This window comes from Schistocerca piceifrons, chromosome 7 (assembly GCF_021461385.2).
Source record: "Schistocerca piceifrons isolate TAMUIC-IGC-003096 chromosome 7, iqSchPice1.1, whole genome shotgun sequence".
NCBI classification, from domain to species: domain Eukaryota; kingdom Metazoa; phylum Arthropoda; class Insecta; order Orthoptera; family Acrididae; genus Schistocerca; species Schistocerca piceifrons.
The window spans coordinates 398,981,331-398,996,473 of record NC_060144.1 but is presented as its reverse complement, the minus strand read 5'-3'; the positions used below and the strand labels follow the sequence as shown (position 1 = coordinate 398,996,473).

At 38.8% G+C, this 15,143-nt stretch overlaps 1 protein-coding gene across 1 annotated transcript in view; it reads right to left on the bottom strand.

Moving 5' to 3' along the window:
- The window catches only part of LOC124805167, a 267,019-nt gene that overhangs the window by 36,766 nt on the left and 215,110 nt on the right, over nt 1-15,143 (bottom strand). Inside the window, exon 2 of the mRNA XM_047265649.1 lies at nt 10,978-11,211. Within this exon, the coding sequence (XP_047121605.1) occupies nt 10,978-11,211 (234 nt within the window). The remainder of the gene's footprint in view (nt 1-10,977; nt 11,212-15,143) is intronic.

The following is a 15,143-nucleotide window of genomic DNA, read 5'->3' as shown; positions in this document are numbered from 1 at the left end:
AAGCATCAAACTGCAAGCCAGTGTCACTGATTCCTACACTTAGTATGAGTTTGGAGTAAGTAATGTGGGCAAAACTTAGAGCCTCTTTCACAAAAAAAACAATCTCCTTGCAGAAACCAAGCATGGATTTCGAAAAACAGCAGCACCATAACAGCTGCCAGTGAAGTCTAGCACAAAGTCTATAGCTATCTAGATGAACAAAAGAATACTGTGGGTACATTTTCAGATCTCACAAAGACTTTTGATTTGATCAACCCTGCACTTCTCTTGAAGAAACACACATCTCTTGAACTCCTGTCTATGTACCTAAAAGGCTGTAACATTGCCCACATACAAATTATTAAAACAGGGTTAGAAAAATCAAGATTCAGTCTGTGACTGAAACAGTAATGCACTGCATACCACAGGGGTCAATACTGTGACCATTTCTTTTTCTGGTGTATGTAAATGATACTGAACAACCTCCTGATTCCCATGCAATTACTTATGCTGATGACACTTCTCTGCTGTTTAATGGTGGTAAAAAGAGGATACAACACATTTTTCAACATGTGGGATGTCAGAAGTGACCAAATACTTTAGTAACCAGAGCCTAAATGTCAGTAGCACAAAATCACAGTTACAAGAGTTCTAATTAGCCAACTCACACCACAACCGTGTAGGAAGTATATGCAGAATGTCCAATACAAACAACGAAGATTGTAAATTCTTGGATGACAATCTTTGATGGGGAAACCATGTGAACTATAGTTGGAAGAAAATAAGCAGTGCATGGTACTTGCTCAATCAGCTGTTCAAAATTCATGTAATGAAATTCTGAAAACTGCATAATATGGGGCAATATTTCCATTTATATGTTACAGGATATAGCTGTGGATGGAACAATTTTCCCATTTCTAAGTTGTGTGATAGAGATGAGGGAATATGCCACTGATGCACACTTAAACAGAATACTGGTGCTGCAAAAGAGAGCTGTTAGGCTGATTCAGGGTCTGGAATAAAGGGAGACTTGACATGATGCTCATAACTGAAATAAATATCTCACCTTATACTCATTATATATACATATACAAATCACATTTCTTGTCAGCTATCAGGACAACACACGTAAATTTTATGATGTACATCATTACAACACAAGAAAAAAGCTTAGCTATTATAGACGAAGAACAATTTAGAAGTGTGGTGATGCAGTTAGTTGAAGACTATCACTGAAATGTAAAGTGTAGAGTACATTTGTTTTCTGAACTCATGCTTTATTTGTGTGCTTTTTTCTGACAACAGTGCATTGAACATTCTGTCTGGTGAGCATCTTCTTTGTGGTGTCACAAGTACTCAATTGGTGATTTAATAAATCACTGGTTTTAATACCATTCATGCTTTCTTATGGACTGGTGTATCCACAAGTGATTGTCCTGAAGGCGCGGATGACCCAAAACATATTAAACATGAGGATACTCAGCCAACTACTATGAATGCAGCCTCATCATGCATATCACAGGAAGGGACTTTGGTTCTTCCCTTGGCAACAAATGATGAACTGATGCCTCCAAGGAACAAGCCACAACAACTAGATCTATGGTCCAGGGTTTTGGAACTTTAATTTATTGTGTATGGTATTCCATGGTGACAACCTACAGTTCTTTCTGGTCATCAGTGCTTTAGACATTCAAACTCTTTTATTATTGTCTCGCACTGTTCATAACATTTCATCTGTGTGCAAATATATGCATCTTAAGGACAATGTGCTCTATTGAGTGCACAAAACCAACAGATCTTTGAACAGGACAAGTTTTAAACAGTGACATTACTGATGATAAATCACCTTCTGTACACTGGTGCCATCTTAGATCCCTTGTGAGTGAATGTGAAATTTGTGAGGCAATGTTAAAACAGATGGGGTGCAGTTAGTTGTCTTCCACTGTCAAAGGTGCTGTGGTTTCAAACAATGATGTAAACTTGGTCTCCTGGTTAATCATTGCTGATCAATTGCATATTATTTTGTTACATGACAATGTGTCTGGGGCCCCACAAACTGTCAATAGCATTGTGAGTGTACTTACTGTGGATGCCATCATGAGATCAGCTTCCACTACCTAAACAACTTGGCTCACTCCAGCATGACTTGAGCACTCTCTAGTGGCAATTCTGGCAAAACATAGTGAGTCCCAGTAGCTCACAACATGTGACGTCAACAAGCAGTTACCCAACTGGCATCATTTCCATTCCAAACAACAGGCTAGAAAAATGCAGTCCTACGTGCAACTACCCAAACAGCAGCAGCAATCACCAGTTGTTCTAATGTGAAGTGCCTACAGTCCACCATTACAGCAAATGCAGAGTCTAACATTTCATATGATCTGGATTGTCTCATGACAAACTCAAGAAGATGGATTCCTTCCTTGTATCAGAAATGTGACACTTTCTGCCACATCAATGCAATTGTCAGCTGGAAACAGTTTTGGTACAAGTCATTTATATGACTAGGACACCTGTGATTCATGAAGATACTTAATTGACTTGGGATGAGATGTCAATGTTCAACCAGTGATGCTGAAAATCTGATCTTTGGTTCCCTTCTGGCTTCCTGCAGCTACTGGTAACAGCATAAAAATCTCTACCTCTGGAGAATACATCAAGAAGGTGAACTTGGGTTTTAAGAAGCAATTGCAGTGGACCTTCCTGACTGCTGATGTCACTGAACATATTTTTGTGTCTTATTTCCTGCACCACTGTCACATTGTCACTTCCATATGAAAGGCTCAACTCTGTAAGAATGATGAGATTTTTTAGAACCAAACAGGCTGTTCAAGCAGCCATCATGAACTGGATCACAGCTTTCATTTGGGTGTGGCAGTGACCAGGTGGAATTCTATGGGTTCCCCTGTCAGCAAGTGATTCACTGAAAGAGGAACTTCTTACCATAGTGAGCACTACTAATGAGTTGCCAGGAAAAAGTACTGGTCTTCAAGGATGTAAAAAGCAGACATAGGTAATAGAAAATGAAGTGTTACTTCTCAAACTGGCAAACACACCAGAGCCCTAAAGAAAGTTCGGACTAAACTGGTAACATTGAACAAAAACTTTCCTCCCTTGACTGATGTGAATCTTCTGCCTGACCTCCCCTGCCCCTCAACCCTTGGGGTGGTACATAACAGTACCTATCACATTAAAACTATGGTAGACAGTTTTGAAGCTCACACCTGAAATGTAAAGCAGCAGTGAAGAAAGAATCTGAGGATTTATTAAGCACAGGGATTATTCAATATTCCAACAGCCCATGGGTGTCACTCCTCCCTTTGGAAGAGAAGAGAGATGGTTTCTGGCATCCTTGTGGGGACTGTCATGCTTTGAATGTGTGAACTACTTCCATCTGTTATCCTGTTCCACACTTCCAGGATTTTCCAGGTGCTCAGATACTGAGTGTCATCAATTTTCAGAAAGTCTATCAACAGATTCCTGTGGCACCTGCACATATACTGAAAAGACAATTATCATGTCTTTCGAGTTCTTCACATACATCAGAATGGTGTCTGTCTAAAGAACATGGTTCAAACATGGCAGTATTTTGTCAAAGAGGTGCTTCATGGTCTGCCTCATTGTTTTGCTTATCTGCATGATGTGTCAGTTTTCTCAAAATCTCAATCCAAACATGACAAGCAACTAAAAATTATTTTTTATTGACTTTCAAAGTACAGGTCACGGATCACCAAAGACAAATGTATTCTCATACAGAAAGAACTGACATTTTTTGGCCATTTTGTTAACCCTTTGGCTTTAAGCTCCTAGAGAATAAAACTGACATGATTCAGTTTTTTCCCATTCCAGACACTTTCCGACAATTATTCCACTTTCTGGATGTGGTGAACTTCTATAGACACCATCTCTTCCACTCTGCAGCCTTACAGGTGCCTCTCGCTGCTACATTGTTGTGACCAACTTCAGGAAGACATCATCTCATCACTTGGACTCCAGAGACATTATTGGCATTCTTTCCCACTAACTGTCGAAGTAGCAAGCTAAATGGAGTGCCTACAACTGAGCACTGTTGACAATATATTAAACCATTAAACATTTCAAGCCAAATATGGAGGCATGCCACTTGATATTTTATACTGTTCACAAGTCTCTTTCCTTTGCTTTCAAGACCAAAGGACTCATTCTCACCAAGTCCCTTCCACCATTTGGAACTTATCAGTTGGTTTACTACCAATATCTGTCATTTAAAAACTGCAGATAATTTGTATGACTATTTTCCCAGAATTAACGTGGTTTCTGCAACCATTGGCTGCAAGTGAGTGGCAATGCCACAAGACACTGATTTGGAATTAGAAGAGCTTATCAAAAACAAAAATACAGGATTGCATCTACGGAACATGCCAATGGAAAACTTCCTAGTGTAATGTAATTCTTCTCAAAAACAACCATAACCTCTCATTCCAGTACGTTTTTGGAACAAATCTTTGATTATGTTCATGTCTACACAGCATTTTTGTCAAGTGCATATTGACTTGGTCAGACTTATCACCCCTGTTCAAGATGCAACCAAGTACCATGGCCATAAATTTGAGTCCACCTTGAACCACGAACTGGCAAACTTAAGCAGTCTTACCCATCATCATACCTAAAGTTATCATCCAGCCAGTCACAGAATGGCAGAACACTATTACCAAACTTTAAAATCTGCCTTATGTGTCGTGGTTCTTCTTGGTTCTCAGCTTTGTCTCTAGTGTTACTGAGTCTACATACTACACTCAAGCCCATATTGGTGCTTTGGTAGTGGAATTTGTGTACAGTGAAAACATCAGATTTTCTTTAGAGTTTTTCAGCCAACAAGGTAATCATCCATGTATAGATCCTCCACTCTTATTAAATCAAATCAAATACTTCATTCCCAACATTTGTCTGTCAATAGCATCCTGCCACATGGATCCACTATTTTTCTTCTCAAAGATATAACTATGTGTTCTCACATTATGATATGTATGGACTCTGTCAAAGCTTCTTAACAAATGCCTTCCATGTATTCATATCCAGCAGTGGAATGAAAGCAACACACAGTGACAATGTGGTTACTGGCAAATGCACCAAGGTTTCCATCAAACATATCAAACCAGCATGTCTGTTCCATGCAGGCAAGGCTGGGAGCTGAGCTTCCTAGCATCATCTAACACTTATGTCATATTGTGCAGTGGCCAATAAGCCTGTACCATCCCCTGACCAGTCTCTGCACATGATGCCTATGTCAACTGATGCAGTTGCCAATGAGAGTACACCATAGCCAAATCAATCTCCGTGGGACACTCAGCCAGTTTCTCATATTTTAAGTCCAAACTGCATGCAAGCTAGCAGGATCATATGGCACAAATATCCCTTCAACCCAGGAGCTCTGCTGTAGGAGGGGGAGGCTGTGTGGTGACACAATTAGTCATAGACTATCACTGAGAAAGTGAGGTGTAGAGTACCTTTGTTTTCTAATCACTTGTTTTCTTTGTGCTTTTTCTCCACCAATGCCTTGTATGTTCTGATTAGTGAGTATTTTCTCTGTAGTGTCACATGTATTCAATTCATGATTAAATAAAGTGTCTGATTGCTTGTGTTTTATTGTGGTTCAACATACTATTGTGGTTTCACATACTCACAAAAGTAACAGACCACAGTCCATGTATCAGTGACTCAATGCAGTACAAAAAATTGTCAGAATCCATAAGAGTACATATTGGGGATCCATTTAAAGTATTCACTGAAAGAATTCTAAGCTTTAAGTATAATGTATTAACATTTGTAGATAAACCTGTTATGCATTAAATCTTTGTACTTAAAATTATATCTTCTATACCTTTGTAAAAATTATGATATTTAAAAAACTTATCATCTGATGACTACATGCAAAAGGAAATGTAAATAAAATAAAAGACACTGTTACTACGAAGCATATACTTAACTGAACTCCTATGCTGGACAGAGTTCAAATATGTTCCTGATACTCAAACTAACATGACACAAGAATAAGGAAAATGAGCATATTCCATGAGCTCAGACATAATACTATGTAATTCAAATCAACACCATCCTATTCAGGATCAAAAACCACTAATTTTCAAGATTTTCAAAAAATCTCTCAAAACACCTTTGATACAAAACTGTTTTTTATACTATTAATGATTTGACAAGCACTACAATGTACGACAAATTGCAGTGTAAAATGTGATGTAGCTTACTTTGTTTTGTCCAAAGACTGGTTTTGATGCAGTGTTCCATGCTACTGTCCCATGTGCAAGCCTTTTCACATCAGAATAACTATTGTGCAGATCCGGTCTTCTAGTCAGATTGTTTGACAAATCTCTTCTCTCCCAAGTTCTCTTCAGTACATCATCATTAATTATGTGATCTACCCATGTAATCTTTAGCATTCTTCTGTAGCACCATTATTAAGAAGCTACTACTCTGTTTTTGTCTAAACAGTTAATTGTCCATGTTTCACGTCTATACATGGCTACACCCTACACAAAAACTTTCAGAAAAGAATTCCTATCACTTAAATGTATATTTGATGTTAACAATTTTCTCTTCTTCAGAACCATTGCCGGTTTGCATTTTATATCCTCTGTACTTTGACTGTCATGTATTTTGCCCAGCAACTAGCAAAACTCATCTACTCCTTTCAGTGCCTTGTTTCCTAATCTAATTCCCTCATCATCACCTGATTTAATTTGACTACATTACATTATCCTTGTTTTGTCTTTGTTCATGTTCATCTCATATTCTCCTTTCAAGACACTGTCCATTCCATTTAACTGCTCTTCAAAGTCCCTTGCTGTCTCTGACTGAATTACAATGTTATCAGAAAATATCAAAAGTTTTTATTTCTTCTCCTTGAACTTTAATTCCTACTCCAAATTTTTCTTTGATTTCCTTTACCACTTGTTTAGTGCACACACTGAATAAGATTGGGGATAGGCTACAACCTTGTCTTACATTCTTCTCAACCACTGCTTCCCTTTCATGCCTCTAGGCTCCTATGACTGCCATCTGGTTTCTGCACAAATTGTAAATAGCCTTTCGCTCCCTGTATTATTTTACCCTGCTACCTTGAGAATTTCAGAATATTTTCATCAATATTGTCAAAAGTTTTCTCTAAGCCCACAAATACTTTAAACTTAGGTTTGCCTTTCCTTAACCTATTTTCTGAAAGACGTTATAGGGCCAGTATTGCCTAGCATGTTCCTACATTTCTCTGGAATCCAATCTGATCTTCCCCAAGGTTTTCCATTCTTCAGTAAAGAATTCTTGTTAATAATTTGCAAGCATGACTTATGAAACTGGCAGTTTGGTAATATTCACACCTTTCAGCATCTACTTTCTTTAGAATTGGAGTTATTATATTCTTCTTGATGTGTAAGAGTATTTTTCCTGTCTCATACAACTTGCTCATGAGATGAAAGAGTTGTGTCAGTACTGGCTCTCACAAGGCTATCAGTAGTCCTAATGGAATCTCGTCTCCTCCTGGAGTCTCGTTTTGACTTAGGTCTTTCAATTCTTTCAGTGCTCTGTCAAATTCTTCTTGCAGTACAATATCTCCCATCTTGTTTACATCTATATGATGTTCCATTTTTATAATATTGCCTTCAAGTACACATCACTTGTGTATCGATCTATATTTTCCTTCCACCTTTCAACTTTTTGTTCTTTACCTAGTAATGATTACTAATGATTTTTCCATCAGACCTCTTCACATTCATAAAACTGCTTCTCTTTTCTCCAAAGGCCTCTTCCATTTTCCTGTAGCTGGTATCTATCTTTCCCCTAGTGATATATGCTTCTTAATCTTTACATTTGTCCTCTAGCCATTCCATTTAGCTATTTTGCACTTCCTGCAATTTCACTTCTTAGACATTTGTATTCCCTTCTGACCGTTACATTCACTGCAGTTTCAAGTTTTCTCCTTTTATCAATTAAATTCTGTATCTCCTGTGTTATCCAAGGGTTTCTAGCAGGTCTTATCTTTTTACCCATTTGATCATCTGCTTCCTTCGCTATTTCGCTTCTCAAAGCTACACATTGATCTTCTATTGTATTCCTTTCCCCTGTTCTTGTAAATCATTGCCTAATGCTCCCTCTGAAACTCTCAACAACCTTTGATTCATTCAAACTTTCCAGGTATTATCTCTAATTTTCTACATTTCTGCAATTTCTTCAGTTTTAATCTACAGTTTGTACCCAATAAATTGTGGTCAGGGCCAACATCAGTCCCTGAAAATTATCTTGAATATCTATGGTGCTAGTTGGCACATAGACTTATACTGTGGTGGGTGTCAGCTTTGTGTCTATCTTGGCTACTACAATGTGTTCACTATGCTGTTCACTGTAGCTTACCCACATTCCTATTTGCTTATTCATTATTTTTCCTACTCCTGCATTACCCTCATTTGATTTTATATTTACAGCCCCGTATTCGCCTGACCAGATGTCCTGTTCTTCTTGCCACTGAACTTCACTAATTCCCACCACATCTAACTTTAACCTATCCATTTCCCTTTATAAATTTTCTAGCCTACCTGCTCAGTTAAGGGATCTAACAATTCACCCTCAGATCCCTAGAATGCCAGGTTTGTTTCTACTGATGACAATGTCCTTCTAAGTAGTCTCCATCCAGAGTTCTGAGTGGAGGATTATTTTAGCTCCAAAATATTTTACCCAAGAGGATGCCATCGCCATTGAACCATACAGTAGAGCTACATGCCCCCGGGAAAAATTATGGCTGTAGTTTCCCCATGCTTTCAGCCACTCACAGTACCAGCACAGCAAGGCTGTTTTCATTATTGGTACAAGGCCAGATCAGTCAATCTTCCACACTGTTGCCCATGCTACTACTGAAAAGGCTGCTGTCCCTCTTCAGGAACCACATGTTTGTCTGGTGTCTCAAAAGATACCCCTCTGCTGTGGTTGCACCTACAGTGCAGCTACCTATATTGCTGAGGCATTCAAGCCTCCTCCTCATAGGGAGGAGACGGGAGGGAGGATGTAACTTATGTAAACCACATGATCTTAAAAGCAACAACAGAAATTCTCAAAGTATACAGAAACATATATAGCTATAGGATAGATGATGTAAGCTAAATCGGAATTTAATATGGTATAGGCCTAGAATATTGATGTACACAATCATAATTTGCTAAATGCTACTTATTAGACATATGTCTAGAATATTGATGTACATAATCATAATTTGATAAGTTCTAGTTATTAGACATATGTATACTTTTCCATCTGTGATACAAATTTGACTTGATTCACACAATGCACATTGTCTACAGATCCAATAAACATTACATTACTTTTATATCTAAAAACAAAGATGATGAGACTTTGTTTGGTAAGTCTCATCATCTTTGTTTTTAGATATATTTTTCCCACGTGGAATGTTTCCCTCTATTATATTCATTACATTACTTTTAGATATTCTGTGTCAAGGAAAGATGAAGATTATAATATAGACAATCTAGCTGTGGTAGAAAGAAGATTTACAGGAGAAAAGATTGCACTAATACACTATTTTATGACTTTTTTAGGTAACTGTTGGATGAAAGTAGCTTTTGTGATTGTTAGGATAACAATTTCAATCTACTTGATATTGTCATTCGTGCAGGAGTTTGTTCTCTTTGTTCAGCAGACCAGTGTGTTGAACAATGTATAATAGGATGCACAAGGAGAGACAATGTTCTAGACCAGTCTCCATAATGACTGGGATTCTACTCTGTGAATCTGCTTACAAGTCTAGTTGTGAGAGGTGATATATATATATATATATATATATATATATATATATATATATATATATATATATATATATATATAAGAAATTGAAAACATTTTTCTAGAAAATAGCTGGTGAGCTGCATGGAAATGCAGTTTGGTCTCTATCAATTTGGTTTGCAGCCACCACTTCAGACTCTTGTGTACTGACCACCACTGCAGACGCTTGCATATTAATGTGGTTTTGTTCAGGATAATTGTGTGTCAACAAAAATAGATTGTATTATGTTGACACTAATGTGGCAGTTTTAGGTGGAATGTGCTTTGATCTCTGGTTGCGTAAGATACCACTAGGTATCAGGACTGAACTCCCACAGTCTCTATACTGGCAACCTAAGTAATCAATTGTGCAGTACCCATTACCTTTTGCTTAATGTACTCCACTTTGCTTTTTGTGGGAGTTGCTTATTGTTTTGTTTTCTTATCATGAAACATAAATAGGAAGGTAGGGGTCATTTCTGCACACTGCTCCTCTCCCTTGGTCAGTTTAACTTCACATTTGTGTATGCTTGTAGCTGACTGCCATGTTATAGTGCCTGCATTATAACTATAAGTAAACATCTATGAATAAGCTGATGCTTCTATAGTTGAGTTTGAGAAAAATGGCTTATGAAAGAAAGAAAAATTTGTTCAAGTAGCTACCTAGCAGATATGGAGCATCTCTAACACCCATTGCCAGACCTCAAAGTTTCAGTGGAAGCTACATGAGTTGTTATTGCAGTTATCCCAGAAAAGGACAACAACTGGATCAATATAAACTTATTCACTACAGTTAGAAATTATGGTGAGTAATGCAATTCTGATAACAAAATATTTATGTCATTACAATACAGTTCTTTTCAGTGCTGTAGTGTAGTTCCTGAAACTGAAGTGTGTTTTATATATCTCCAATTGACTGGTAATATCCTTGTGATTCCATAGATAATGAAGCCATTAGATTTATAAAATATTAACATTGTTATCAAAACATTCTACCCAAATTGAAAACTGCATTTCCTGTACTTTACTAAACTAAGTCTTATGATTTTAAAAACACAAACAAATTCCAGTTTTAAATACTGAAGGTTCCAGTTTTCACAGAGCTGATTTCCATTGCAAATACTATCAGAATATGGTATACGTTTTTTGGAAACAGTCACAAGTGAGAATTTTAGTACTTACTCTGATGTACAGAGTCCCTGACAACACTTCATACTTGTATTTTTCTCGATTTATGGTATTTCCTGGACCAATGACCTCATTTCCAGTCAGCTGCCAGAACTGAAAGCGGTGGTTGTCATCATTGCTGGGACATGGCAAAACTGCAATATCACCAACACCCACTTCTTGAACAAGAACTTGGGCCAGAGTTGGTAGTGCCATGTAACTCCAGATGACCAACAGGCCAGTTATCATCTGTAAACACAAAAACAACAGATTAAGAGTTTTTTTAACTGCTGTAGAATTTGCTTGCATGTCTATTAAAATACACATTTGTAAAAACATAATAATAACAGTTTTGGCAAAAAATAGGCCCTGCAATGTACGATCATAATGACTACATCCTGATTACATGATAATGTTGTTACATTTGATCATATTTTATTTCTGTATAATTTTAAAGAACTCTTCAATACATTTTTATGTAGAAAATGTTACTGAATGTGCTATCTCATGGCAGCTACAGTTGAAACAATACTGTGACAACTGATATTTCAAACATTGCAGACAATGGGGAATTTCTTGAAGGCAGTGACCTATAGTGTAGGTATAAAGAGCTGCAAGTTGTAAAAAATGTCCAGAGGTCAAGAAGTTCATGTGAGGTGTAAGGTGTGTTAATGATGTCACATTGATACCAAATTTAACCACAATTTTGCTCAACACAACCATGGACACGTCATGTGATGGGAACGTCCTCACACCTCCCATTACCCACATCTCAGCCCTTCTCTTGATGCCTCTGTGATGGAGGTCAGAACCTTGGTGCCCAGCCTTCAAATCATGTGGGTTTCTTATGGGTGGCTGAGGGAAACATTTAAGGCACACTGTCATTCAGAATAAACATTAAATCCCTCAGGAGATGGCATCAAGTGTCTCAACAAAATGACCCCTTCTCTTGGTGTGTTCATTTACATACATTTCACGGTCGAAAACGACAGTTTGCAGTGTAGTGTGCAACAGGATGACGTTCTTGACAACTGCTACCACTGCTGACACCCCCAGGATGATTCAAACTTTCGCTAAGGATATCAAGGGGCTGTAACCCCACAGAATATGATCGCACCCACTTGGAGTGTAGCGAAAATATAATTTTTGCTCTAGTATATGGGGTGGAACAACTAGCGACCATTCAAAACCAGTCAACGAAATTCGAATGTGATCCAAAGCAGCAAAGAGTATTTACTCTTTTTCAGTTCTCCTTTTTCTTGCCCTCCTGTGGCATCACAGGAAAGGGGGCGGGATGTGATATGACACATGAATGAATAAATAAAATGGCATAGAGTACCTCTAAGACAAAGCTTCCCCCCCCCCCCCCCCGCCCCCCCCCCCCCCCCACACACACACACACACACATTCGTTCGGCATCATCCTCCGTGCCATCCATCTACCTATGTGGGGACTTTAAAAAATATTGTGGCATGCAGTCATTTTGACATACCTCAGGTGAATGGCGATATGTAGCTGAAGTAGTGACTGATGGCCACATATGATATCTAATCATCGTCATCATCAGTGTTCTGAGTTTGGTTGGGTCTTCACATGTAGCTCTCCACTCAGTCCTATCATTTGCTATCCTCTCCATTTTCTCTTAAATGTTTCCTATCCTTATACTATCCACCATCTGGTATCTTCTGCATCTTCTTCTTCTTCCATTCAGCGTTCCTTCCATAGCAGCCATCAGTAAACAATATCCTCTCATCCAGTGTCTAAGCCAACTGAGTTTCCTCTTCATGATTATTTCTAAATTTCTCCCTCTTTCCCAACTCTTCTCAACACCTCCTCATCTCCCTCTTTGTCTACCAATTTTATCCCTTCCATCCTTCTCCAAATCCACATTTCAAATGCTTCTATTATTCTTTCTCCCTCTTTCCTCAGTGGCATCGAAGGGTTGTCAAAATGAATGCCTGTCATGGCAGCGCCTAGGAATCGCTGAATGGCTGTCTCTGTACAGGAACATTTTTAAAGTGCGACAGTGTCGCCGAGAGTGCTACCGAACTGGAGAGTTCTCAGTAGGATTCTTTTCTGTTTCATCCAGGTGCATGTCATTGTCACACACCCATTTCCCGCACATCCCCACCCCTTGTTTGCTTCGGTTCATTTTCAAATTTCGTCGAATGATTTTGAGCGTGTCCTGGTGGTTACACCCTGTACATCAGAGCAAAAATTGTGGTCGCACTACACTCCAAAGAGGAGTGATCACGTTCAGTGGGGTTGCAGGCCCATGTTGTCCTTAGAGAAGAAATGAATCATCTGGACGATGTCAGCAGTGTCAAAGGCTGTCAAGAATGCCGTCCTGTTGTTCAACACACTGTGGTCTATTCTTTTCGACCGTGGAATACGTGTGAATCAATGTCCCAAGGAAAGAGATGGTTTCGTTGACGCCATTTACGCTACCCCCTGAAACCTTTTCGTGTCGATTCTGGAGTGGCGTCATGTCTGAAATGTTTTCCTTGGCCACCAATAAAAAAACTGCGTATTTTAATGCTGGACGTCGTCGCAGTTCTGACCCTCATCGCAGAGACGTCTAAAGAAGGGGTGAAATGTGGGTAAGAGGGGTTGTGACGACCTTCTCATAGTTTGACACGTCCACGATGGCGTTGGGCAAAACTGTAAAATTTGATGCCAATATGACATCATTTACCCAACTTGCACCTGTCCTTTTTGTTGCGTCGCTGCTAGAAGCGTCGCTGAGCCCAAACGTGATGTCATAGTGGGCCACGCTCTTGCACCATTAGTGATGAAGATAGTAGGTATCTTTGACCCAAATATCAAACTTCTGCGCCGTAATGGGAGATAATGAGAGGGTTTTATTGTGTTGTGGTAGATATGCATGACAGTGCCAAAATACAATGCAAAAATGAGGATGAAGGCTAGGGATGGGAAAAACCGATCGGTTAAAACCGATTCTAGTATTGTAGTTCCGAATAACTAGTATTTTTCAGTATTAGTTTGGTCTCGTTTATAACAGGTGTTTTATTTTTGACTAATAACCGTGTCTAAGTCACAGCTCTCGTACAAGATAAGTAATTTAAGTAGCAATAAACTGTTTTTAACACTTTAAACTAATTTATTACGTTAATTATAATGCTCTTCAAGCGTACCATTAAAGGTTTTTGTCTTACTCGCGTATTTTCACAGTAATCACGTAAAGTTAGTTTTGTTTACATATCGCGGCCAGGCCGAACTTTTGAGCTTTCAGATTAAACTTCATACCGCAATTTTAAGTGCATTTACTGATAGTTTAGTGTGCTAAATATGTTTGCTGCCCCTTTATATCTGTAGGAATCGTCATCTCTTAAGTAATCTCCAGTAAAAAACTTCTGAACCACTGTTTACATAGTCGCGAGTAGGCCTAATTTTTCTTACACGTATTTTAATTGTTTTCCGGTAACTTAATTGTCTTTCTAGCACTAAAATCGATTTGTACCATGAGTGTAAAGTACGTGACGCTCCGGGGTCTGGTGTGATGGATGTAGTAACTTTTTTCATTGGGGCGATTGTAGTGGCGTGGAAATTGGGAAAATGAGCGAGACTCATCAGTGGTTCGTAGGCTATGCAGTAGAGATAGAAAGATTGTGGAACAGGAGGGGAAAATTGCTGCCCTTCAGGCTGAGTTAGATGAGGCTAGGCGAGAACTGGGCAGGTTAAGGGGGGAGAAGGGTAAACAGGGGTGGGAAGTGGCATAAAGGCATAAGGAACAGGCCAAGAAATTCTTCTGACAGCTTTGTTATTAATGTGCAAAATAGGTTTGACCTGTTGCCTCAGTCAGAAACTGATGAGCCTCTCACAGAAGTAGATGGTAGACAGGGCTCAACGAGCTTTCAGCAGCAAATTGAATAAGAATGTAGGGAAGTCTGCAAATAGAAAGAAAGTCTTGTTGCTAGGTAGTTCTCATGTTAGGGGTGTGGGGCAACTTCTGCAGGATCAATTAGGGTCAGAAAACCAGGTCACAAGTTTTTTCAAACCTAGTGCTGGACTGGGGCAGGTTACAGAGGATTTAGGTTCACTATGTAGAGGCTTTACTAAGGAAGATACCGTGGTTATTGTGGGTGGGCCGGGCAACAGTATTGCCAGAGTTCTGGGGTACAGCATAGAGTGTGACCTGGCAAAGATTGCATCAACATTGA